The sequence below is a fragment of the Nyctereutes procyonoides genome, unplaced genomic scaffold, assembly GCF_905146905.1.
Source record: "Nyctereutes procyonoides isolate TBG_1078 unplaced genomic scaffold, NYPRO_anot_genome, whole genome shotgun sequence".
Lineage (NCBI taxonomy): Eukaryota > Metazoa > Chordata > Mammalia > Carnivora > Canidae > Nyctereutes > Nyctereutes procyonoides.
The window spans coordinates 23342284-23367017 of NW_026575052.1; the positions used below are offsets into that span (position 1 = coordinate 23342284).

Sequence of the window (24734 nt, forward strand, 5' to 3'; positions counted from 1 at the left end):
CCTATATCCCAATAAAGTGGTTTTTTTAAAAAAGTAAAAGGATGGAAAAAAGTTATATATACTCTACCAACAGTAATTAATGTTGCCACTCCAACTTTCGTATCATTAATAAGAATATTATCACTGATAAAGAAGGTTATTTCCCAGTTATAGGACATAAAATCCTAAATAGAAAAAAAATTTATCAAGAGATTTCAGCATAATTGATAGAACAAGTGAACAGAAGATAAACTGTGAGGATATTCGAGATGTGAGCAACCATACTGGCTAATTGACATTTATAAAACACTCCAACAGCATCAGATGCACAGGTAACATTTACCAAGATAGAGCACATCGAGTTCAATAAAATAAGTCTCAGTAAATTTTAAAGGGTTCAGATAATGTATTTTCTCTTACCACAACAGAATCAAATCAGAAATCAGTAAGAGATACCTAGAAAACCCCCAAATTTTTGCAAACTAAATTGCATATTTCTATGAGTCAAAGAAGAAAAGAAATTGTAAAGTATTTTGAACTAAGTGAAAATGAAAATTTGACATACCAAAATTTGTGGGATGCAGCAAAAGCAATGCTAAAGGAGGGAAATTTATAGCCCTAAAATCCTTATATATATGAGAAAAGAAGAAAGATCTCAAACCAGTGATCTAAGATTTCACCCTAAGCAACTAGAAAAAACACAGGAATCCATGAAACAGACAACTTAATATACAGAAAATTAAGGCCATTAAAAACCCGGGTGATACGTCTCTGCACAGATTAGGATTAAAAAAGAAATAATGAATCACTAATATCAGAAGTGAGAGCTATTGGTTCAGGTCCTACAGTTATTAAGACTATAACGAACGTTAAAAAACAACTTTTTGCCAACAAATGTAATAATGCAGATGAAATGGATCAATTCCTTGAAAGACACACACTTCTAAAATACCCTCAACAAGTAGTCTCAGTGGTCCTATATCTCTTAAATGAACTGGATTTGTAATTTAAAAACCTCCTCTCAGAGAAAACTATAGGACCACATGGCTTCAATGGTAAATTCTAACAAATATTTAAGGAAGATACAGTTGACCCTTGAACAACATGGGGCTTAGGACTATGCCCCATGTAGTCAAGTATCTATATGCAACTTTGACTCCACCCAAACTTAACTATTAATAGCCTACTGGTGACTGGAAACCTTACCAAGAACACAAACACCTAACACATATTTGCATATATACTATATTCTTACAGTAAAGTAAATGAAAATATTAACATCAGAAGGAAAATACAGTACTCTGCTAAAAAAAACCCCAAGTATAAATGGACCCATTCAAACGTTCAAACCCAACATATTCAATGATCAACTGTCATGCCAGTTTTATACAAACGCTTCTAAAAGGTGAAGGTGATAAATCATCTCAGTGGTTGCAGAAAAACCATTTGGCAAATATAACATTCATTCATGATAAAACCTCTTGGAATTTCCTCAATCTGATAAAGTCTGCATACCAAAATTATCTACAGCTGACAGTATACTTGGAGAGAAGGCATTTAGTTTTCTACTATTAAGATCAGAAACAAGGCAAGGATATCTGCTCTCACCATTCCTCTTCAACATAACTACAGGCTTTCACATATATAATAAGGCAAGATAAAGAAGGCATACAGACTGAAAAGGAAATAAAACCATCACCATTCACATGATTTTCTCTATAGAAAAACCACAAAATCTAAAAAATGTTAGTGAAACTAATAAGATTAGCAAGGTTATATGACTAATGTACAAAAATCAAATTTATTTCTATATAGCAGCAAGTAATGAGAAGTAAAGATTTTCTAAAGCACTACAACATTAAATACTTCAGGAGGTGCCTGGGTGGCTCAGTCAGTAGGCATCCAGCTCTTGATCTCAGCTCTGGTCTTGATCTCAGGGTTGTGAGTTCCAGCCCCATATTGGGCTCCACACTAGGTGTGGAGCCTACTTAAAACAATTTAGTGATAAGTCTTGACAAAAGACGTACAAGACTCCTATCCTGAGACCTACACAACAGTGGTGAAGGAAAAACTAAGAAAATGGAGAAATACCATGTTCATGAATTGGATGACATTTTCAATATCTCCGTTTTCTTCCAATTGATCTGTAAGTTCAACCCAATTCCTGACAAAATCCCAGAATTATTTGTGCAGGTTAACAAACTGGTTCCAAAGTGTATATGAAAATGCAAAAGGAACTAAAATAATTAAAAATTTTTTGAAAAAATTGGAAGACACTATCTGACTTTAATACTTAACTGTAAAGCTATGGTAATCAAGACAATATGGTATTGATGAAAGGACACACAGATAAAAAAAAAAAACAGAAACAGACCACATATACACGGTCAACTGATTGTCAACAAAGGTGCAAAAGTAATTTAGTGGAGAAAGGACAGCCTTTTCAACAGACAGTATTGAACAACTAGGTAACTATATACAAAAATAATAGTAAACTTGCACCCATACTCTGCACCACATATCAAAATGAATCAAAACAGACCATGGACCTAAATGTGTAAAACTTATGAAACTTATAGGAGAAACCATAGGGGAACAAAATCTTTGTGAACATGATTTACACAAAGATTTCTTAGATAACACCATCAAAAGCACAATCCATAAAAGACTGATAAATGGGACTTCTCAAAATTAAGAATTCCTGCTCTTTAAAAGAAAAAACAAGCCACAAACTGGGAAGAAATTTTACAGACCTCTCATCTGATAAAGGATTTATTTCTGCAACATATATAGGATTTATCAAAATGCAAAAGGAAAACCAACCAACCAAATTTAAAATTAGGCAAAAGATTTGAACACACTTCATCTGTTACATACCTATTAGAATGGCTAAAATCTAAAATATAAGGGTAACAAATTCTGGCAATGATGTGGAGCAGTTGGAAGTTTTCATATATTCCTGGTGAGAATGTAAAATGATACAGCATGGCTCTAACACCTGGAAAATAATTTTGGCATTTTCTTATAAACCTACCCTTACCATATAAACAGAAATTTCACTTCTAGGTGTTCACCCAAGGTTCATACAAAAACGTGTACACAAACTGAAGTTTAGGACTATTCGTAATTGCCAAAAAGTAGAAAATAACCCAAATGTCCTTCAGCTGGCTAATGGATAAGCAGATTTATGGTACACCTGGATAATGGGCAACTACAAACTGGTAACACCCAGCAACACAGAGGAACCTCGAATGCACTTGTGCCTAAGTGAAACACACTAGATTTGGTAGGCCACTTACGATAGGGTTTTACTTCTATGAAATTCTGGAAAAAGCAAAACTATAGGGACAAGCATATCAGTGCTTGTTGTGGGGAGAGGCAGGGGGTAGCATTTTAACTAGAAATGTGAGGATTTTTTGGAATGAAGAAGCTGTTCATTATAGTGGGTTACATGACTGGGTTTGTCAAAACATGCACAAGTGTACACTTACAAAGGTGAATTTTACTTAGGTGAATCTTTAAAAAAAAATGACAATTTGTGCAAAAAAAAAAAAGTTATGCAAGATTGAAAGCCATGCTCTACACGCTTAATCTATCACCACCTGGAAAGGTTTCAAAAAAAAAAAAATTCTAGCACAGAATTGACAATTTCTCTAATTAGACTTGGTTGAAGAAACACTTGTCACCATGACTTAATAGATGGTAGCTGAGATCACAAGTTCCTTGAGTCTAGAACCAACCTGTAATAGCCTAACATTTATGCTACCATGAATAAAGAATTATAGAATACCATGCAAGGTAATTAACATGATTGGGGATCATTAGTGATACTTGTCAGGGAAGTTTCAGTGGATTGGCACAGCCTGTTGAATATTATAACATTGCTTGTAGTATTAAACAACTGGGAGGAAATAATACATCAGTAGGGGATTAAAGTATGATAGACATAGAATATCATATAGCAGTTAAAGAGATGTGCATATATGATATGGGAAGATCTAAGATGCAATGTCGATTAAACAAATATTCCAAACACATAAAATTTTCAGTTTTTTTTAAAATAGTCCAACATAGCACTTGAACTCACAACCCTAAGATTAAGGCCTGAACTGGGATCAGGAGTCAGACCCTTAACTGAATGAGCTACCCAGGCACCCCTGCCATTTCAAATTTTTTTAAACCCATTTAATATACAATATTACATTTCTAGGGAGTGCATTCATAGATAACAGAGGCTATATGTAGCCTGATCTGTTCAGTGAGTGAAAGATAACAGTAGATGCTGGGTGACAGACTGAGTGAGGACAAGAAATCACAGCACATTCTGTATGAATTTTTTTTGGATTAAGTTATTTGTGTTTAAAATATGTACATATTGTATAAATAAATTGTGATGTGTAAGATTGTGTATTATATATAATGTCATTAACACATTGATGTTATATATAACTGATGAATATATTAATATATGGTATATATTAATATGCTATGTATATTATACAGCTATACTGTATATTTCATATAATGATATATACATTATATACAAGTAACACATACAATTATCAATATAAGGGATATTCAAGTAAATAGGAGACTAGAGATTAGAAAATGTAAGAAAGAAGAGAAAATCAAAGAAAAGCTTTCTTAAGGTGGTTAACATTTGAGAAGGTGCATATGTAATAATAAAAGAATACCAGTGATTTTATTTAAAACCTCAGAAAATTTATTTTAAAATAAAGAATAAAATACGTCTAGAATTAGCTTTAAGACAATCTGGTGAAAGGGAAATGAAGGAGGGTATAGATAAAGTAAGACTGGCCAAAACTGGTGCAGTGGGGTAGTAATCATGAGAGGATTCATGACTCTCTTCTCCCTACTTTCCTGTTTGAGATGTCCTGTATAAACACAGATGAATATGCTGAGTTTATTTTCCATAAGGAGGCATGGATAAGGAAGAGGCATGTAAAAAAACAAAAAAAAAACTGTAACCAACTAACTACCAGAAAATACTGTGGCAACTGACTTTTGGGGCTTTGGAGAAACTTAATGCTGAACGCACTATATATATATATATATAGATATATATATATAGATATAGATATAGATATAGATATATATATATATAGGTCCAGTCTCACTAGCATCCTGGCAATTTTTCTCAGTCAGGGTTCCTCACATCAGAACACAGAAGATAATTTGCCGGGATCCCTGGGTGGCGCAGCGGTTTGGCGCCTGCCTTTGGCCCAGGGCGCGATCCTGGAGACCCAGGATCGAATCCCACATTGGGCTCCCGGTGCATGGAGCCTGCTTCTCCCTCTGCCTGTGTCTCTGCCTCTCTCTCTCTCTGTGACTATCATAAAATAAAAAAAAAAAAAAAAAAAAAAAAAAGAAGATAATTTGCCAGGATTTTTCTCAATTTTGCCGAATTTTTTTCAATTCTTCCAAGGATGAAATATAACTAGTGCTTCCTAGATCACACTAATTACCTACAATGGATGCCTTAGGGAATTAAGGAATCAAATTCCAGTTGAGAACTGCTAAGATATGAGTAACACTAGACTGAAAAAGGCATAATACTGTGTAAAATCACACTTTTTTAAAAAAGGAAAACGGAGACATATGGAATTGACTCAGTATGGCACAGCAAGGTGATGCTCCTTATCTACTGTAAAAAAAAGTCACAAATTTGCGAACTCTTATTTTTAAAAAAGTATACATCAGAATCACCCCTGGACTTATTTCTTATGGCACAGCAAGGTGATGCTCCTTATCTACTGTAAAAAAAAAGTCACAAATTTGCGAACTCTTATTTTTAGAAAAGTATACATCAGAATCACCCCTGGACTTATTTCTATTAAAAAATAGAAATACTCTGCCCTCCAACCCAGATAGTCATCAGCGTCGGCCAGCTGAAAAGTGAAATTGAAGAATATATAATTTAGTAGGTCTTTTCTTACAAAGATGTTCAAACTCTTCAAAGTGAATTCTTAACTCATTTGAGGTTCTTAACACTGAACTCTGCATATTAGCATTACTGTTTTGTATCTATTTTCCTCCCACTCTAGAGACTGAGAGAAATTAATAGTATGATACGGACAGGAGAAACTCCAACCAAAAAGAGAGGGATTCTTTTGGAAGATGGAAGCGAATCCCCTGCAAAAAGAATTTGCCCAGAAAATCATTCTGCCTTATTACGCCGTCTCCAAGACGTAGCTAATGACCGAGGTTCTCACTGAGGTTAGTCTGTTGTACTGAAACGGTCTTTTCACAAACTCTGTTCAGCAGCACCATTTAATGCATGCTAGATTATGGGGCTCTTTTCCTAATCTTCCAGTATCCTTAGGATAGCTCTACTCATCCCAACTGCCTTTTTCCTACCACTCAGTGCTCGCCATCAAGGCTACTTAGAATCCAAACAGGGATTTTTTTTTTTAACTCTTCAGCAATGCTTTTCTAAGTATTACAGGGAACAGAGCGTGCTCAAATATATGTGTAAGAGGTCTCTGTTGATGTGCTCCAGCAGAGGGACTGTATTTCCGTTCATTCCTACCTGTTTTGTGGTCAGCTTCTCATGAAAAGCAAAACAAAAACTTAGGTGTTTGTCCCAAAACACTTGGTAGGAGTAGGAGGTTTTTGCATTCCTGAAACAGAACAAGGGAGAAAGCCCAGATTCGGAGCTCCTAGATTATTGTCCCAGGCCTCCCATTCCCTTTATGGAATCCTTCCCTCTCCCTGCTAGGTGTGGTACAGTGTGGTAAGTGCTGGATTGTTTGGTGTGCAATGTGTGAGTGAACTTGTATAAGAAGTGGCACTTTAGGGCTGTAAAAAGCATGATTTTGTAACCCAGATTTTGCTGTATATTTGCGATGGCACTTTCTACAATGTGAACTTTATGAAGTACAAAACTTCCAGGCTAAACATGCAATATCATCTTTGATGCTTTTGTACTTTTTTTTAAACTGTTTAAGCCCCAGTAGCCACCTTTGGGCATGTGTTTTAAATTCTCCAGGTTTTTGTTGTTAATAGGGATCAGTTGGCTAAGTAAAGATTTTAAATCAAGTTGAATTAAGGGAATATGAAAAATTATGACCTCTTCTTTAGGAGGTAGTTATCTGAAAGACACGTGTCTATTAAGGTGATAAATTTATCTTTGGGTGTGTTCTTGGCAGTTTAAAAAATAGATTGGAGAATTTAGGTTTTTATTAGTACATAGTACCATTTATAAAAATTAGAAATGTTATTTAACAGCTATTGAATTATCTATATATACCTTTATTAATCACTATTGTTCCAGCAGTTTTAAAGTTAAACAAATAATCTTATTAGGGAGAAAATTCAATTGTAAATTGAATCAGTATAAACCAAGTTACTGGGTAACTTCATATTGCTCTGAAAGAAATATGGAACTTACACTGTTCAGTTAGAATAGTGGTGCAAAAATATTTATAAAACCTCTCAAGATACTGCTACTGTAATTTTATATGAAAATAAGTGTATTTTTCAATAAAGCATTTATAAATTAATCTTTGTTTAGTTATACTGAGAAAGGGTTTTTGGTTTCCTGTATAAATGACAAAGAACAATCATTTATTGGTTTATTTTGTTTCTACAAAACACATTAGTCATTCATCATTTAAATATCTGACTTCATTAGAAACCGTTTTAACACTTTCTCCCTCCTGCCATAAAAATACAGTAATTTGCTTTCGGGGAAAAAAAAAACAACAACTATGAACAAGTGTTGTGGTTTCCTCTGACTCACCTAATGTGTACCTCAGTGATTGACAGGAGTCCGTAAATCAGTAAGACAGTAGACTGAAGACTGGGGTTCAGATGACCTCCCCCTTACAAGTGCTTATGAGCTACGGAACCTTCCCCCGTCTACCTCCCCTCTCCACGTCCTAATGTATATACAACTGAAACCACGGACGTGAAAGTCATTAGATAGTGCCGAGCTCTATCTACTCTATTAGTGTAAATGAATGTAACTTACCTTTAGCATTATATGCAGAAAAATACTTAAGCCTCGAGGTCCCCAATAATTTGGAGTACACTAGATAACCACCCTAAAGACACTTCTGACAGAAGTAATGCGTTACTTAAAGAGAGGTTTCCAAAACTTGCTGTTAGAACCTAAGCACACACGGACACACGATACCAGTCCTCGTTCGCACGGTTTTACTCTTCCGGCAGTCCTTTGCCCTCGGTCAGCTCTAACTAGGCCCGAGTCCGGCAGGAAAGTGCACGGTGCACCAGATTCACCAGCGCTTAAGTTGCTACTGTTTTTTCTTCTTTACTGAAAGGTTGTACTGAACCAGGCTTTACCCATGACAGGCCAGCAACGTGAACACTTTTATTGTGCTGTTCTTCAGGCTTCTTCTAGGTATAATCAAAAACAGACATTAAAAATAGGGCTGATGGAGACTTTGGTGCTGTACAGACTAATTTCCCAAAAAGTTATGTGTACATAATGAGTAGTCTCTGAAGAAGACATTTCAGAAAGGAGACAGTTAATGGTTTCAAAAATGGTTATGTACTTACTTTCTGAGTCAGCATCTTCTCTCTGGCTTCATCATGTACAGAAGGATTCCATGGAGAAAAGCTTAAGGAAGAGAAAAATATTTAAAAATCTGCTTTGGCTTACTAAATTTGTATAACATTCATTTCTGAATATTTAAGCCAATTCCCTAACAACACTTAACAAGGAACAATAATCAGTTGTCAACATGTAAGTTTTAGACATTAATCTAGATGATTCTCTCACAGGGCAACTATTCCTTATAGAACGCTTACGTGGGTCAGCTCATTTCAGCCTCACAACCATCCCTGAAGTACTGTTATTTACAGATGAAGAAAGTATGGCAGTAAAATTAAGTAATTGTTCTGGGTCACTCAAGTCAGTCAGCACAAAAGCCAACCAGTCTATCTGCAGAGCCCAGGCTCTTAACCACTGTACTTAACCAGCCTCCCAGCAATATGTGCTGCCAGAGAGCTAAATCACCAATTCCTCAGGTCTCAACAATCATTTAGATGCTTCCAAGATTAAATATCATAGTGCTGAAGAAACACACCATTCATCCTAGTCACCCTATTCAGTTTCTCTCCTTCCCCCAAATCTGATTGACAGTGGGGCTATGGCAGTTTAAGAGGGGCTCCAGCTAAAACTGCCAGCTGAAAAGAAAAGTCTGGACATTTGAACATGCATATTACAAGGATCCTTAGGAAATCAAAGTGACTAAATAGCTTGCTATTGGCACAGTATGCCAGTAGATGTCAAGCTTTCTGCCCAAGAGATTTCAGAAAGCGAGCTGCCAACAAATGATAAAGGTTCCAGGCTAACAAATGATACCCTTTCCTTTTAAATCCCCATTCTAAGACCACCTGGAAAATGGAAGTACAGGATGGCAAAGTGTGGTTAATCTAGATCATGTACCACTTACCTAATTGCATAGGGGTCTTCTATTTTAGGTTGGTCAAACAAACGAGCAGTGCACATCTTAACACTGTCAACCACTTTACTTTTAAAAAGCTGAACATCTTTTTCATACCTGTGTTAAAAGTTTAAATCAAAAAGTTACCAAGATCATCTCCTTAGCTTCATTTGCAAATTTATCTAAAAGAACAAAGCAGAGTAACCTACAGGACTGCAGCCTCTGGGTTTAGGGGGCTTGCTGTATCAATCTTGTAAAAAACCCTCCTTGCATACATTAAAACTTGCCAAATGTGATTATGGTTCCGCCTAAAAAGAAACAACGTAGGATTATTGAAGCATCCTGCTGACGTAGATCACCAAAGTAAACGCTTATTGACTCACCTCCATTTTGCAAATGCTCTCTTCACATCCAGTTCACCTGAGGTGGGATCCACTAGCGGGTGAAAGACAGGAATATCAAACACCAAGCGCTGTATTTAAAGAGAGACGTGTCCTTTAATGGAAGCAAGGAGCTTATTAGACCCATACAGATAGTTGCAAAGGCAGCTTCAGGACAAGGCAGTCATGGTATTTTAAGTCAAAGAGCTGCTTCAAGAGGAATACTTAACAACTTCTGCCATTTTCCTGTAAAATGAAATTTTGCATCTGGGGGGTGGAATGGGGGGTGGGAGTCACTCTTTGCTCTGCTGCAGCACAGCGGTTGCCATGCACACAGTGCCGTAGGACAGCTTCCAGCCTCTCTCACACACCATGAGCAGAGAAACAAGGAAAACTAATGGCAGAGGCGGGTGTGGCAAAAGATGCAACAAAGGACAAAAATCCCCTTAAAAGATGACTGAGTAGACAAAACATTTTGAGAAACTGAAATTGTAAAATCATGGGCTCAAGAAAAGAGCAGAGAAATCTTTCAAGTCCTTTAAGCCCTCCTCGGACCCAACAAATGAAGCCAGACCTGACTTTTACTTACTGGGCAGTCACCATCTGGGTAGTTATCGGGGATGTAAACTGTAAACTTAAATACACCATCTTGATAGAGACCATGCCGTATGAATATTACTCCAAACCACACTGTAGGAAAAAAAAATCAAAAACAGTTAAGGCCCAAGATGGTGTCAGAGAAACCAAGTATGCTATAAATTAAGAGCAAATCCTTCTTACTTAATGCAGAGCGGTAGGATGGCTGCACATAGACACCTGGCAGCTTCTGCTTCACAACCAGGGTACTAAAACAGAAACAGAATAACGAAACTGTATGGATGTAAATGACATACAGATCACACAACCCTACATTCACGTTTGGAGAGAAGGAACAGTCCCTCGAGGGGCAGCTGACAACTAACATACAAGCCAAGTCATCACCATCTCACCTGGCCCAGGCTCCTGCCCATTTCCCAGCTTTACAAATCCAGCTCACAGAGAAATAGGAGCTAGAGAGGGGCCCAGACAAATTCAAGCCAAGCAGGGATACACAAAGAATCAAGTTTTCCTCCCAGAAATCAACTTTCCCAAAACATCACCTTGGAAACCATCTAGTAGCTAATTCTGAACAATGCAACCTGATCTAAGTTCTGGACATTAAATTTTAGGGAAACAAGAGTGTACAATTTTTATTTTTGTGACTGGACAACAGATTTCACCCACACATTCAACAACCACCTGTGAAAGCACAATTTTAGGTAACACGAATAAAAAGTCCACAGAATTGCCATCACTTTGATGTCATTTAAGTGTGAATACCAGTCCACATGGCCGAGGGCTGTGTTTAGATTTGCGATAATCTTAGTGAAGGCAGGCAGGCTCTGCATGGGGTGCTCCCCCTAGGTTCTCCACCCCCCCAAAGTGACACCATGACTCAGGCACCTGAACTCTGAACCTGACACCTGAACTCTGTGGGCCCTGCAGCAAGAAAAGTGCGTGGAAAAAGGGGGCATTGGCTCTTCTGGGACCTGGTCACCATGAGCGGAAAGGAATACGGCTGAGACCAGACCTTAAACAATGTAGACCCAGGGCCTCACAACACGTTTAACCTGCCAAGCCTGAATTTTACTGAGAAATAACTTGTTGAACCTTAGTTGACTGTTATCATTACCTATTTACCATCACACTCATTTTTAATCCTCTTTAAAAGCAGTTATCCTGTTTTTAAGTCACTAAAATTCAGCATGTCAACAGCAGTATGGCTGGCTGGCAGATGTGTCTACTACAGTAAGGCCGTTCTGTGCTCTAATACAGACAGCAGATTTACGGCCACAATAGAAGCCTGTCCAACTCGCTGCCCAGCCTCAGGCACAAGGCCTCCATTATAAAGCCAAAGGGACCACTGCCACCAAGTCACACACACTGCCAACTGTGCCAGGGCCTCAGACCCTCTGACCATTACGATGCGAGTACAGCGAGGGAAGGCTCCAGGCTATACAAAGACATTTAAAAACGACAGCAATGAAAAATTCTCCACAACTCGGTCCTAGTAACAAGCGCTCCAGGCTGACACTGCGCCCTTGTGGTGGGCTGGGTGCAGTCAGGGGGCCCCCAGCACTCTGGGGCAGTGCCCCCTGCCTCCTGCTACAGATTTGTGTGACTTTGGTCTGACTTCCAGCTTCCAGGATTAGCCCTGCCCTTACCTGCCTGGAGCCCCAATCTTTGTGACTTCCCTATAACTGCCTACTTCTTCTGCCTCTGTGGGTCACACAGCAGGAGTCCAGTCCTCTTTGTAATGACAGGTCTTCAAGTACACGAAGGCAGCTTTAAGAAGTACCTGCTATGCTGTCACTTCTCTGGGTCTACTGTTCCAGTCCCTACAGTCTGGCTTCCTGACCTCTGCCAACAGGGACTCTTTCCCTGGTGTTCCAGGATGCGTCTCACGAGGTACTTAACACAGTGGAACACAAGCCTCCAGCTGGATCTGACCCCAGAACCAACAGATTGCTGTCCTCTCGCTGTCCTGGTGTCCACAACCGCCCCTTCGGGAAGGGATGTCCTCACCTCATATACAGGCACACCAAAATTAAGTCACTCAGTTCCTGACCCATTTTAGATACTTCACAAATCTCAGTATCCTCCTCTTGCTCTCCAAAATAGACATGGAGATGCAAGCCCATGTCTGCCTTCAGATCTTACCTGATACTGGAGGGGGATGCATTTGAGCCTTAAGACCGAATGATACCAGCCGTATACGGAGTGTACCAGAGTAGATTTCATTTTTCACCTTCAAAGGTGAGTTAAAATTTAACAAGATAGTTCAAGCACTTACAATTCTGCAAGAAGAGAGTATTCCAAGTAGAAGGGTCCATAAGAAGCATGTGCGCCATTTGTTGACTGTGCTGCTGGGGCAGGGGATGTAGGCTTAGTTATGGGCAAAGCGTTTTTGGGAATACAAGGCAGCTGTTTCTTTGGAGCGGCACGTGGAGGGCTGGTTATCACATCCCCTGTTAATGCCTTCTCTTCACCTTCAGATCGCTATTCAAGATGAAGTTGTGAGAACATTTGTTAGCGTGATTCTTAAATGACAAGAGTACATGTGATGTACTCTTACCCTTGACCTAAAAGCTGGAATGACTCTTTCACAAGGACATTCTAGCACCATGATCAAGATGACTAAAAAGTCCTCTGAGCAGGCAGGCCATTAGGAAAAGAACAAAGCTGAAGGAAGACTAAAGCAATAGAAAAAATTTTAAAGCTACATCCTATAAAAACAGTAACACCAATATGAACAGGATGTACAGAGAAAGAAATGGTTTCTTCTGGTGACCCCAAAAAGAGGGCAAGGGGTTACTTAGAAATTAGACAACTGTACGAGATGAGAAGAGTCCACTGGCTCTTAGGTCCTGTAGAAGGTCAGGTGTGAAGCAGCTTAAAACAAACAGTAGAGGTGACAGATACTAGTCACCACCTGGCGTGAGCACCTCACTTAGGAACAACGAACAAAGCTATGCTCTCACTTGCGCTGCTCTGGTCTTGTCCCTGATGATCTACATCTGGGCTATCCCCAGCAGACTGTCAGCCTGAGTCAAAGACAGAGGTCCACATGAGTCAGAGATTAAACCACCATCTCAAGAGACACTTCTCTGGCTCAAGTACAACCAAAGCCCAAATTAGCCGCGTTAAGAATCAATATTATATGGATAGAAAAGAAGATGATTCCTGGGGCTGGTCTCCTAGAGGTGGAATTCTGGGTTATATTCATTATATTCATTCTCTTTTGTCTGCATTAAGCTTTCCTACAATGTAGTTTTTGCGATTTTAAAATAGACATTTTGTTTGGAAAAATTAAACTGGTGCCCTCAAGTCTGAGGTGACCACATTGGACTGGTCTTTCTCAAAGCTGCTCTGATTGTGGAACCTTACAGAATAGTAAAAAGACTACTACAATAATGTGTCACAAATTTCATCATGTGTAAATACCCTAAATCAAGATAATCTTAGAATTGTGATTTCCAGAATGATTTCTACTTGAGATGCGATCTTAGTCTCAGAAACTGACTTTCAGCGGGAAAGTATTTCTCAGAAGTAAAACCTATGGGTGCCTGGCTGGCTTTATTGGAAGAACATATGACTCTTGATCTCAGAGTTGTGAGTTCGAACCCCATGTTGGGTGTAGAGATTACTAAAAAAAATAATAAACTTAAGAAAAAATATCCTAAGGAAAGCCAGCTTGATTTAATTCACATTTCAAAAATGTGTGAGGGCATGTTCCTGCTTGGCCCACATGAAAACAACACTGGTTTTCAGACCCAGAGTAATGTACAAAAACATACAAAATTATTGTTAAGGTTATAGACTACCTCAGTATAAATTACTTTGACCTCTACCTTGACTCAAATGGATTTCCTCGCTAAATTTATCAACTATACCTACTTTGCGGACAGAGCTTGCAGACATGCTCCAGAAAGGGTTCATAACGTGGGCTCCAAAAAAATTCAGTGGTCTGTGTCATCAAACTCTTCTGTCCTCAGAAGTCACTTTACCTAAAAATGAGATGAGAAATCACAGAAATATAGCAACACCAACAGTTAAGATTTCCAGAATATTTGAGAAATAAATCTAACATTCTACACAGAAATTCAGCATAACGTTGTATAATACATAGTGATGAAAATTAGGGGGAAAAGATATCTTCAAAAAGTTTCCTTCATTACCCCCTCTCTCTTCTGACTCCAGTTTCTTTCCCACCTTTAAACACCTACAGGAATCTGTGTACCGAGTCCCTGGCCAGGATTCATAATATTCAGTGACACAGTTATTAAGCTTTGGTGCCAGAAATGCAGAAGACATGGGTGGACTACACCAGTTGCTACTAGCATCTGTAGTAGGCATTTGACTATGGGAAAGCCAGGTGCAGGGTGCGCTGTACCCGCATATGCAAAAGGCCTGTCACTGTGTAGAGTTATGGGAATTAAAGAGCCAAGGGGACTGATAAGCGTCTTAAATGAGTTAAGTAGGGGATCCTTGGGTGGCTCAGTGGTTTAGCACCTGCCTTCCGCCCAGGGCTGATCCTGGAGTCCTGGGATCGAGTCCCACATCGGGCTCCTTGCATGCAGCCTGCTTCTCCCTCTACCTGTGTCTCTGCCTCTCTCTTCCTTTGTGTCTCTCATGAATAAATAAATAAAATCTTTTAAAAAAGAGTTAAGTACAAAATTATTCTCCCCAGCAACTCGTAGCCAAAGACATAATAGAGAAGGTAGAGCAGAGAAGACAGAGAGAGCCAACTGGGTCCTGGCAGGATCATCCCTGAGAAATGGTCTTTTTTTTTGTTTGTTTAATGTGTGGAAACCATAGGATTAGATGACGAAGGAATTGCCAAGCAGTACATACAAATGCAACAAAGGCATGCAGAGACATTTCACAAACAAAATCTCCCAGCACAGTGTCAAGGAGTGGACAAGAAAGTATGCCTCAAAGGTCATAAAGTCACTGGGTCATTTACTAAAAATACAGAGGAAGAGGCAGACAAAAAGCAGCAGGCCAGGCTCTAAGAACAGCAACTTCTCTGCTCTGGTGATTTTCCCCAGGCTTGGTTCTGTGTAAAGCAGAGCTCTTCTCTCAGTTCCTACCTGCACCAATCAAAAAGCTGAAGGTTAAAAAGGGTCAAAACTTAGCAAAATTCTGCTAAATTCATATGGAGCAAATCACTAGAGAATTCTGTACCATATGTCCCTGAGAGCAAAAATTTGTTTAATGACAAGCCTGTGATGTCTGCAGGTGGATACCAACTCTCACATACCAGGATGATGCCAATTACTGCTGTTTTCCTTTCCACAACCTAATGCCACCCAGTAATTAAAGGAATGAGGATCCTGGTTCTTCCACTAACCTGTGGCCTTATACTCAAACAGCAACTTATTGCTGAGAGCTCTCCACACGTCTGCCTTTAAAGGTGTCTAGGGCACAGATGTGAATGGTTGGGACATCAAAGATGTGTAAGGGCATGTTCTGACCTAGAGTACTTCTAGGACCCATCTGACTTAAAGGGGACCTCGTCCCATTAGGACACAGTGCTCACCACCATGTAAATTTACTGGAGTGACTCATTCACCTATATGGTCCCTTTCAAGTCTAACACGTAGTGAGTCTGTGACTCTGCCTTTAGGAATCAAAACTTGGGGGAAAAGAAAAATCAAAACTTGCCCCCCAGTTCCTTCTGTCTTTAAGCAGGAGGTATCTTCTACTGCTGCCCTATGTTTCCAACCGCGAGAAACTGCAGCACCCTTTTGGAGAATACACCATTTATGAGATGTCTAGTCTACCGACGCGGCCCAGCATTTTCCAACAGAACTGACATAGATGGAAGGAAGCGCTAGAACACAATTTGAGAATTTCTGCTGGTTCGGCCCTGGCCATACAAACCAAACAGGATGGTCTCCCCTTACGTCATACAGCTGAGCAATCAGTGTCTTGGGCCCGTACGAACGATCTGAACGCGACATGAGCCAAAACTCCAGAAGAAGGGTGCTGCTTTCCTACGTGCCACGGCCCCTAAATAGGCACTAACTTAATACATCACCCCAAACGCTTTAAATTCCACGCTAAAAGGAGACCGAGCAAGGCACTGAGCAAGGGCGAAAAAGCACTGGCCCTGGCCCGGCTCGCTGTGGACAGCCGGGACCCGCACCCTCGCCCGGGGCGGAAATCCATCTCCGCACACGCACGGAATCCGGACAAACCTGTCTCGAGGTGAGGCAAGGCAGGGGCCACGGCCCAGCCTCGCAGCCGGCTCAAGGCCGGCCCCGGGCCCGCGAGCCCCTCCGGTGAAGAGCTGAAGGCCTCGGGGCTCGGGGACACCCCCCCCTACTCCGGGCGCAGGACGGAGGCGTGGAGGGCGGGCCGCGGACGGGGCGAGCCGGTCGGACCCGCCTCCCTTCTTCGGGCGGCCGGGCCCAGCACCTGGACAGCCCCCAGCACCGGCCCGGGGCCCGCGGCCGCCGGCGCAGCAGGTGCCAGCAAACGCGGACAGGTGCCCGGCCCCGCCCCCATGTCCCAGCGCGGCCGCCGTCGCTCCGGAGTCGGGAGCGCCGGGCAGTGCAGACAAACACAGGGCCGAAGGCGCTAGCGGCCCGGGTTTAAGGACTCCACGGCCCTCCCGTCCCTCCCAGCCGGCCGGCAGCGCACCTCACCTCGGCGCTTTCAACGCGGAGCTCCGGGCTGCCGAGCGCCGTCGCGGCCCCACAGCATCTCTGGCCGCAGCGCCAGCCCGGCCCCCGCCTGCTCCCTGCCCCGCCCTGCTCTCGGGGTCGGGCCCCGCCCCCTGCCCCACGCCCCACGCCCCTGGGCCCGGACGCTTCCGCCCAGCCTCCCGGCGCCAAGTGGCTCCCATACCTGTCCGTCAAGGACGCTCTTCCGGGGGCGTTGGGACGACCGCACTGCTCCCTGCCAATCAAATCGGCTCCGCTCGGGTGGGGCAGCCCTTGGCCCTCCCCTTATGTAACAGCGCCCGGAGTGAACTGTCAGTCACGGAAGTCTCGGCCCCCGGGGGGGAGGGAACAAACAAACAAGCCCCTGGACGTAATTGGTCACGGCATCCGCCAGTCATCACAGAGCCCCGCCCACGGGCTTGTGCGTGGCCGCCGCGGCCATTTAGGGAGGCCGTGCCTGCGGATTTTCCAAGGCCGGGGCAGGGCGGGGCCGCGGCCCCCGAGAGCGCGACCTGCCGGCGGGCGGGCCCGCGGTGTGCGCGCTGCGCTCCGCTCCGGGGAGGGGCGCCGCGACCGCCGTCCGCCCGGGGTCCGGTCAGGTCCGGGGAGCCTACGGGAACGTCTTACGTAACGTGGAGAAACGCGGCGTCCCGGCCCCGGGATGGGGGCGCAGCCCTGTCAGCTCGGCCGTCGCGCTGCCACAGGCGCCTCTAGAACTGCAGGCGGGGGAACCTGCGGAACCCGCCCCGCGGCGGAGCTCGGGTCGCCGGTCTTCCCGCGGCTGCTCGAGGCCCCGACGCCCCGACCCCCCGGGCCCCCACGCGGTGCCCCCGCCCCGAGAACAGGCGAAGTACGCGTTCCCCGCCGGGCGGCCCCGCTCCGAGGAGCCTTTGAAGTCGGGAGAGCGAGCCCCGTGGCCGGCGGCAGCGGACTCGGTCAGCCCCGGGCGGGCCCCCGGAGCCAGCGCGCTCCGGTGCAGGCTGCGCGGAGTCGGCGCTCAGCGACGTGGGCCGGTCGGGACGGGGACGGGGGCGGGGGCGGGGGCGGGGGCAGCAGGAAATCCTTGCCTCTGGCCCGGCCCCCCTCCCCAGCCTTGTGTGCCGGCTCATCCTCTCCCTGACTTTCTCTGAGGTCCCCTCCGGTCGGCAAGCCCATTCCTTCCTTCCCGCAGCTTCCCCCAGGACGCCGGTGCGCCCGGGAGCTTCGGTTGCTCGGGTCCCGCCGCCCACGACAGCCCTGGAGGCCGGAGACGGTGGGGCCCTTGGGGCGGCGCGTGCTGAGACCCACCTCCCCCCGCCGGGCAGGCCCTGGGGCCGGGACACGGGCACGCCCAGTGCAACAATGCCTAGCCGGAAAAGGATCCCTTTCTTGCAGTGGTCTTGTCCAGCGAGCAAGAATACCTTTCCCAGAAGCTCTCTGGAAGCATGGCCCAAGGCCCAGGGACCGGAGGTGAGTCACTGGGTGTCCGTCCACAACTACACCAGCCAAGGGCAAGTGGATCGAGGCTGCCGTGACAGGCCAAAGCCAATCAAGATTGACCCTGGATCTCCGGACTTGAGGGAGGGCGGTGACATAATCAGATTTGCATTTTGAAAAGGCCACCCAAACAGGAGAACCGCTGGGAAACCACTGCAGTCGCTGAGCCAGAGGCTGCTGTAGGAAGGTAATGGTGGATGCATTGCAGGGAGATTTAGGAGGTGGCATGGACAGGACTGGGCCATAGACAAGACATGGGGGCTAGGGACACGAAGACACAGGGGGAGTCATGGATGATGGCTAGATTTTTGGCCTGAGCCACTGGATGGATGGTGAGAAGGTTCACTGAGATGAGTGACGGTAAACTATGCTGTTTATGAGAAGGCGGGAAATGGGAGAGGTCTATTTCTGATAGAACATGTTCGGGGTGTTTCTGTGAGTACTGTTGCTTATGCACCTGATATCCACATCCTCTTCTTCATTGCTGACAGGGCCCCAGTGTTTGTTGAGGAGTCCAACCCTTCAACCAATGGCATGACGGGGTCCAGCTGCATCTGCCCCAGGCTGCAGTCACTTGCATTATTTTAGTTCCTCTGAGGTAGGATGCTCCCTCCTCCACCCCACCCCGCTGCAAGGTGGAGCCTTTAAACTTGGTTGTTCCCTTTACCTGGAACCTTTTTTCTCCCCTACACAGATGTCAGCTGAAACACCACTTCCTTGGGGCAATTTTCCACTTATTTGGGAGAGGACTTATTAGTGTCTGTCTCCCACATGGATACTGTAAGCTCCACAAGGCCAGGACCATGTATTTCTCTCTTTGTGGTCACCCCAACAGGCAATCCAATGCCCAGATGTAGTAGGTATGCAAGAAGTATTTGACGAATGAAGGACAGAAACAACTAAAGTAAATTTAAAACACCAACATGTACGCCCCAGATCTGCAGCAGGAACGTAGTTCATTATGAAAATGAAGATGATTGACTCCAAAGGAAATGAGGCAACATCAAGGCACTGTTTCTTTAAGACGGAAATAGGTATACTTCAACATGGTGCTGGGAACACTAGATGGCTACATGTAAAAGAATAACACTGGATCACTTTCACACCATACACAAAAACAGACTCAGAATGGATTAAAGAATTAAATGTGAGACCTGAAACCATACAAATCCTAGAAGAGAGCACAAGCAGTAATTTCTCTAACATTAGCCATAGCAACATTTTTCAAGATATGTCTGCTAAAGCAAGGGAAACAAAAACATATAGAAATTATTGGGACATCATCAAAATAAAAAGCTTTGGCACAGTGAAGGAGACAACAAAACTGAAAGACAACCTATGGAGTGGGAAAAGAGTTCTGCAAATGACATAGCCACTCACAAACTTCTAAAACTCAACACCCAAAATCCAAATAATCCAATTTAAAAATGAGCAGAAGACATGAAGAAACATACCTCCAAAGAAGACATACAGATGACCAACAGACACATGAAAAGATGCTCATCATCAGGAAAATACAAATCAACCACAATGAGATACCACTTCACACCTGTCAGGATGGCTACAATCAACAACACAAGAAACCACAAGTGTTGATGAGGAAGTAGAAAAAAAAAAAAAGAACCCTCTTGCACTGTTGGTAGGAATGCAAACGTGCAGCCATAGTGGAAAACAGTATGGAGGTTCCTCAAAAAATTAAAAATAGAACTACCTTATGATCCCAGGTATCACACTACTGGGTATTTCCCTCAAAATACAAAAACACTAATTCAAAGGGATATACACACCCCTATGTTTATAGCAGCGTTATTATGGAAGCAAATTTTAGAAGCAGCCCAAGTATCCATTGAATGAAGGTGTGGATATATATGCATATGCACGCACACACACACACACACATATACCACACACACAGTGGAATATTTCTCAGCCGTCAAAAATAATAAAATCTTGCCATTTGCAGTGACCTGGATGGAGCTAGAGAGTGTAATGCTAAGTGAAAGAACAAGTACTGTATGATCTCACTCATACGTGGAATTTAAGAAACAAATGAGCAAAGGAAAAATAAAAAGACAAACCAAGACACAGACTCTTAACTAGAGAGAGCAAATGGTTACCAGAGGGGAAGTGGGTGGGGGAGGTCCCAGTAAAATAGCAGATGGGGAATAGAGTACACTTATCATGATGAAAAAATACATAAAGATCTTAGTAGCCACATCTATCAGCACTTCAGAATAATACTTAGTGTTTTTTTCTTGTCTGTGTTATAAAGCTTTGGTCTGGTACATTTTTATTTGATTTCTGTGTAAACCATGGAAACATTAGACATGAAGGCAAAATAAAGTATGTAAAGCATGGAGGAATAAAACCCAGCTGACTCTAAACCTTACTTATAGAACATTTTCAATCACTTCCTTATTCTAAGGTTTTAGAGTATGTCTGATACTGGTGTCAAAAGATGAATTCTTGGTGTTGGACAAAATAGATATGTGGTCTCTATGAGCACTTAGGGCTCCTGCTCCTGTTCTAATCAGCAAAATATTCACCAAACCCATTCTTCCCCTGATCCCCGGGAAATTAATCATACAAAACCTTTGGGTCGCTGATTTACTACGAAAGGAAGGTCTTAACAGAAGGAAGGGGTAAAATAATGAAGCTTAGTTGAAATGTGTATGTTTCATACACGTGCACGCATAAGCCAAGATTTTTAGTTCGACCTGTTCACCCCTGAATCCTTATCTGAAAGGTAGATTCCTATTTCTTTTGGTACATGTATCACTGATTATACATGTTCTTCAAGATATAGGAGATGATTATATAGCGATACATTTCTTTTAACAGGTCAGAAAAAATAGATCAACGCATCAAAACTATGCTTTTATAGTTAGTAATGTTTTCTTTGAGGTCATAGGAGGCATTTTAAGTGAATGGGTTCAAGGAAGGCTATGAATAATCCTATAATTAACAGTGACCCTTACATATGCAGAAATCATGAATTTCTGACAATTATGGAAGTTTGAGAAACACTGGTATGGAGGGATGACATGGCTTTGTCCTTTCTGCACCTTCCCTGGGCATCACAGTTCTTGCTATCACATCACACATGTGCTTGTAGTTTGGAGTTGTGTCCGATCCTACTCCCTTGCTCTAGTTCCCATAAGTTACCGAGTGGCTGGCTGGAGGATAGGTAGGTAGAGAAAGGGATGATTTCTACAGACAGACTACAACTTATTAAAATCAAAATAAGAGTATCTGATGGACCACTGAATATGCTTTAAGGGAAAGCAAGCAGTATACAACACTGCAGCTCACAGAGGGCTGGAAAAGAATAGACTTCCTCTCATAATCGAACAGCATTTTGACCTTGGCAGAGCAAATAACCACCCACTCTCTCAGCTTGCTGCCAAGTAAACCCCCAGCCACAAGAGCAGTCTTCTCTTTTATTGGCATTATCTTTGCTAAACCACCTCACTCTGGGTTTCAAAGCATTGAAAGATGATAAAGGCCTAAGTTTAGTTTAGCTGGAGTGGCAGATTCAGACAAAAAAAGAGAGAGGAGAGAGAAAGCAATATTCATGCACTGCTAAATAATTCAGGGTCTGCTGTGGGCCGGGCACTGTTGCAGACAAGACCCCTTCCTTTCTTACAATCGGTGAATAATGGTTCCTGAAGGACATCTTAGAAGTCACTGATTTTGAGGGTCTGCCCCCCAAAGTAAATGACACTGTCACCATGATCTTTTCCAACTTTTTATTACGAAAGCTGTTAGAAACGTAGAGCTTATGACCATCCTTATACTCATCACCTGATTCAACAATGATTAATGGTTTTGCTGTATTTCTTTTACCTTTCTTTCCTCTCAGATCATTTATAAATAAGTTGCAGTCATCATGACCTTCACTCCGGAATATTTCAGCAGGTGTGTCCTAAAGGCAGGATATTTCCCTACAGAACTATACTCCCATAATCACACTTGAGAGAATTCCCTAAATCCTTTGTCCTAATGGAGGCCCACACCTACTTAAATGGCCCTGAATTGCCACACGTCATGAAAAAAAGCTTTCATAGTTTTTATTTTCCCAAGCCAGGATCCAATCAAGATTCACTCATTACATCTGGTTTCTTTTTTTTTTTTTTTTTTAATTTTTATTTATTTATGATAGTCACAGAGAGAGAGAGAGAGGCAGAGACACAGGCAGAGGGAGGAGAAGCAGGCTCCATGCACCGGGAGCCCGACGTGGGACTCGATCCCGGGTCTCCAGGATCGCACCCTGGGCCAAAGGCAGGCGCTAAACCTGCGCCACCCAGGGATCCCCACATCTGGTTTCTTTAATCGTATATTCTAGAAGTCCTTTCACATCCCCTCTCCCCTGCCATTAACATGGACTGTCTGAACAGACCGGGATGTTTTACATCCCGGATTTCTTGTGATGTTGTGTAGTTTGGTCCTCTTTCCCTGCATTTCTTGTAAACTGTAAGGTCTGAAGACTTAATTAGATTCCCCACTTCTGGCAGGAATATTTCATGGGTGAGAGGCTTCTAGACCTCCACAAACTACTGACTTTGTAGAATTGCATCCTAGTGATTACGCATGCAGGATTAAAAACAAATATGCTCTGTGCTAACCCAAGTTACTCTAATATCTGGTACTGTAAATATTAGTATATTTTGAAGTTTTCAGTTGGCATTTCCTATTTCCCACTATTAAGGATGACTTCCTGTCAACGCCTTTGATCTAACAAATATCAAGGAGACTGGGAACCGGACTTAAGGAGACTAGGAATCGGACTTGCTCTTATGGCCACTTGCTAGATACCTACCTAATGCTAGTGAAGTTGAATCCATATGAGAAAGAACAACGTGGTTCAGAAGACACTAGGGGGCGAGCTGTGTGGGTTAGTGTAGGAACCTTAGAGAGGGCAAGCAGGGCAATCTTAAGGAGGGATGTTTTATGGATTTCCCACTTCAACATTTGCTACATCCTCCCTGTGGCCAGACTCGGTCGGGACTCAGGTCCCTGCTAACTGGTACACTGTAAACTTTTCTGTCTCATTCTCTAATGTGACAAGGTACCAAATATTCCTTAATGTGTGGAGACGTGAAAACAAAGGCTACTGAAGGAATGGGAAACCCAGGCCCGCCTTGCTATCTCCAGGAATGTGAATCCACATAGATTTGATGGCAGAGACTTACTGAATATCCCAATGGGTTCATATCAGTGTATTTTTATTTTCCCCAGGAACAGGCAGCAGTTTCTCCTGACACCGTTTACAGGGCCCTTTCCTTTCAACTGACACTAAAAAGCAAACCATGCTCTGCTCTAACTTGGCTCTAAGCCTGAGTTTAAATGACCGGCAGGGAGGGACCTTCCTATCTCCTAGTGGATGGTCGAGTGCCCTCTGGTGGGCAGTGGGAAGAATGCATGTAGCAAAGTAGTAAATTGACCTGTTTCTCAAATTGTTAGAGGCACATTCTAAACAAATTTCTTTTAAAAAAAAAAAATCCTGCATCCACATTTGCATTCCTAAAAAATCATTACCGAAAAGAGATATTTCCTATTTCCATTATATTGTCCCTTAGACAAAATACTTACTAGTCTCAAGCAGGGGCGCATTCCATCAGGGGCTCAGGTACTCAGAGAAGAGGAATGGACTCAAAATGGATTACTGACCCGTTCAGCTAAGATGCCTTAAATATCTGTGGGTCTCATCTCAGAAACCATCCTCAGGGCTGCCCTGCCTAACAAAGTTCGTGCCGCTAGCCCCCAGAGCCTCTCCATTGGCATCCTTCTCGTGATTGGCGTACCCCTCTGCACCTACGTTCCTCCTTCCCATCAGAACCAGAACGTGGAATCCTCATTCCCTGAAATGGAAATGATTAGCCACAAGTCAAGCCTTCCACACCTACTCAGGGATCAAAGCCTTTAAGAGTTGAGGCAGTAACAGTAATTCCCAGCATGGGGCCAGAGCACAGGGATGAAGTCTGTCCTCCTAGGGTGATCTGGGGAGTGAGGGGATGGTGATGGAATTAGGAGGGCTTGACGGCTGGGAGCTAGAAGACAGTTACTGCAACCCCCTCTCCACGGCTCCATACTCACTCTGTGCCAGGGCCAGTAGAAGGCCAGCCCTGAATACGCCCATGTGGCTAAGGACCAGGTTGGTAAACTGGGGTGGGTGTGGGGTCTCTATGCATTTGGGTAGAGGGAGGTGCAGCCCCCTG

General features: G+C 43.0%; 2 protein-coding genes across 6 annotated transcripts in view; one reads left to right on the plus strand and one right to left on the minus strand.

Annotated features, from left to right (window-relative positions):
• The window catches only part of RBL2 (RB transcriptional corepressor like 2), a 51994-nt gene extending 44492 nt beyond the window's left edge, over positions 1–7502 (plus strand). The window contains exon 22 of the mRNA XM_055332733.1: positions 6045–7502. Coding sequence (XP_055188708.1) covers positions 6045–6215 — 171 coding nt within the window. The 3' untranslated portion in view covers positions 6216–7502. The remainder of the gene's footprint in view (positions 1–6044) is intronic.
• A 59-nt stretch (positions 7503–7561) lies between these two features.
• Positions 7562–17464, minus strand: AKTIP (AKT interacting protein). 5 transcript variants are annotated; one of them, XM_055332738.1, is made up of 10 exons: positions 17225–17464; positions 14267–14376; positions 12663–12868; positions 10571–10635; positions 10380–10480; positions 9794–9882; positions 9620–9718; positions 9420–9527; positions 8521–8581; positions 7562–8358 (listed from the first exon to the last, which is right to left on the minus strand). In XM_055332738.1, exons 2-10 carry the CDS (start codon positions 14306–14308, stop codon positions 8248–8250), a joined length of 882 nt encoding a protein of 293 aa, XP_055188713.1. In that variant the 5' UTR covers positions 14309–14376; positions 17225–17464; the 3' UTR covers positions 7562–8247. The 5 variants fall into 5 exon arrangements, with proteins under 5 accessions (XP_055188713.1, XP_055188714.1, XP_055188709.1 ...); XM_055332739.1 differs by lacking the exon at positions 17225–17464 and adding an exon at positions 17023–17130 and having other exon boundaries at positions 7562–8355; XM_055332734.1 differs by lacking the exon at positions 17225–17464 and adding an exon at positions 17023–17130.
• Positions 17465–24734: the final 7270 nt, after the last annotated feature.

Bases quoted from the DNA above. Each gene is read 5' to 3' on its own strand.
- AKTIP (XM_055332738.1), bottom strand. From the start codon at position 14,308: ATGAACCCTTTCTGGAGCATGTCTGCAAGCTCTGTCCGCAAA. The intron at 8,582-9,419 runs GTAAGTGGTACA...CTCTTCCTTAAG, and splicing joins GAAGACCCCTATGCAATTAG to CTTTTCTCCATGGAATCCTT. The intron at 8,359-8,520 runs GTAAGTACATAA...GATTATACCTAG, and splicing joins AGAAGATGCTGACTCAGAAA to AAGAAGCCTGAAGAACAGCA.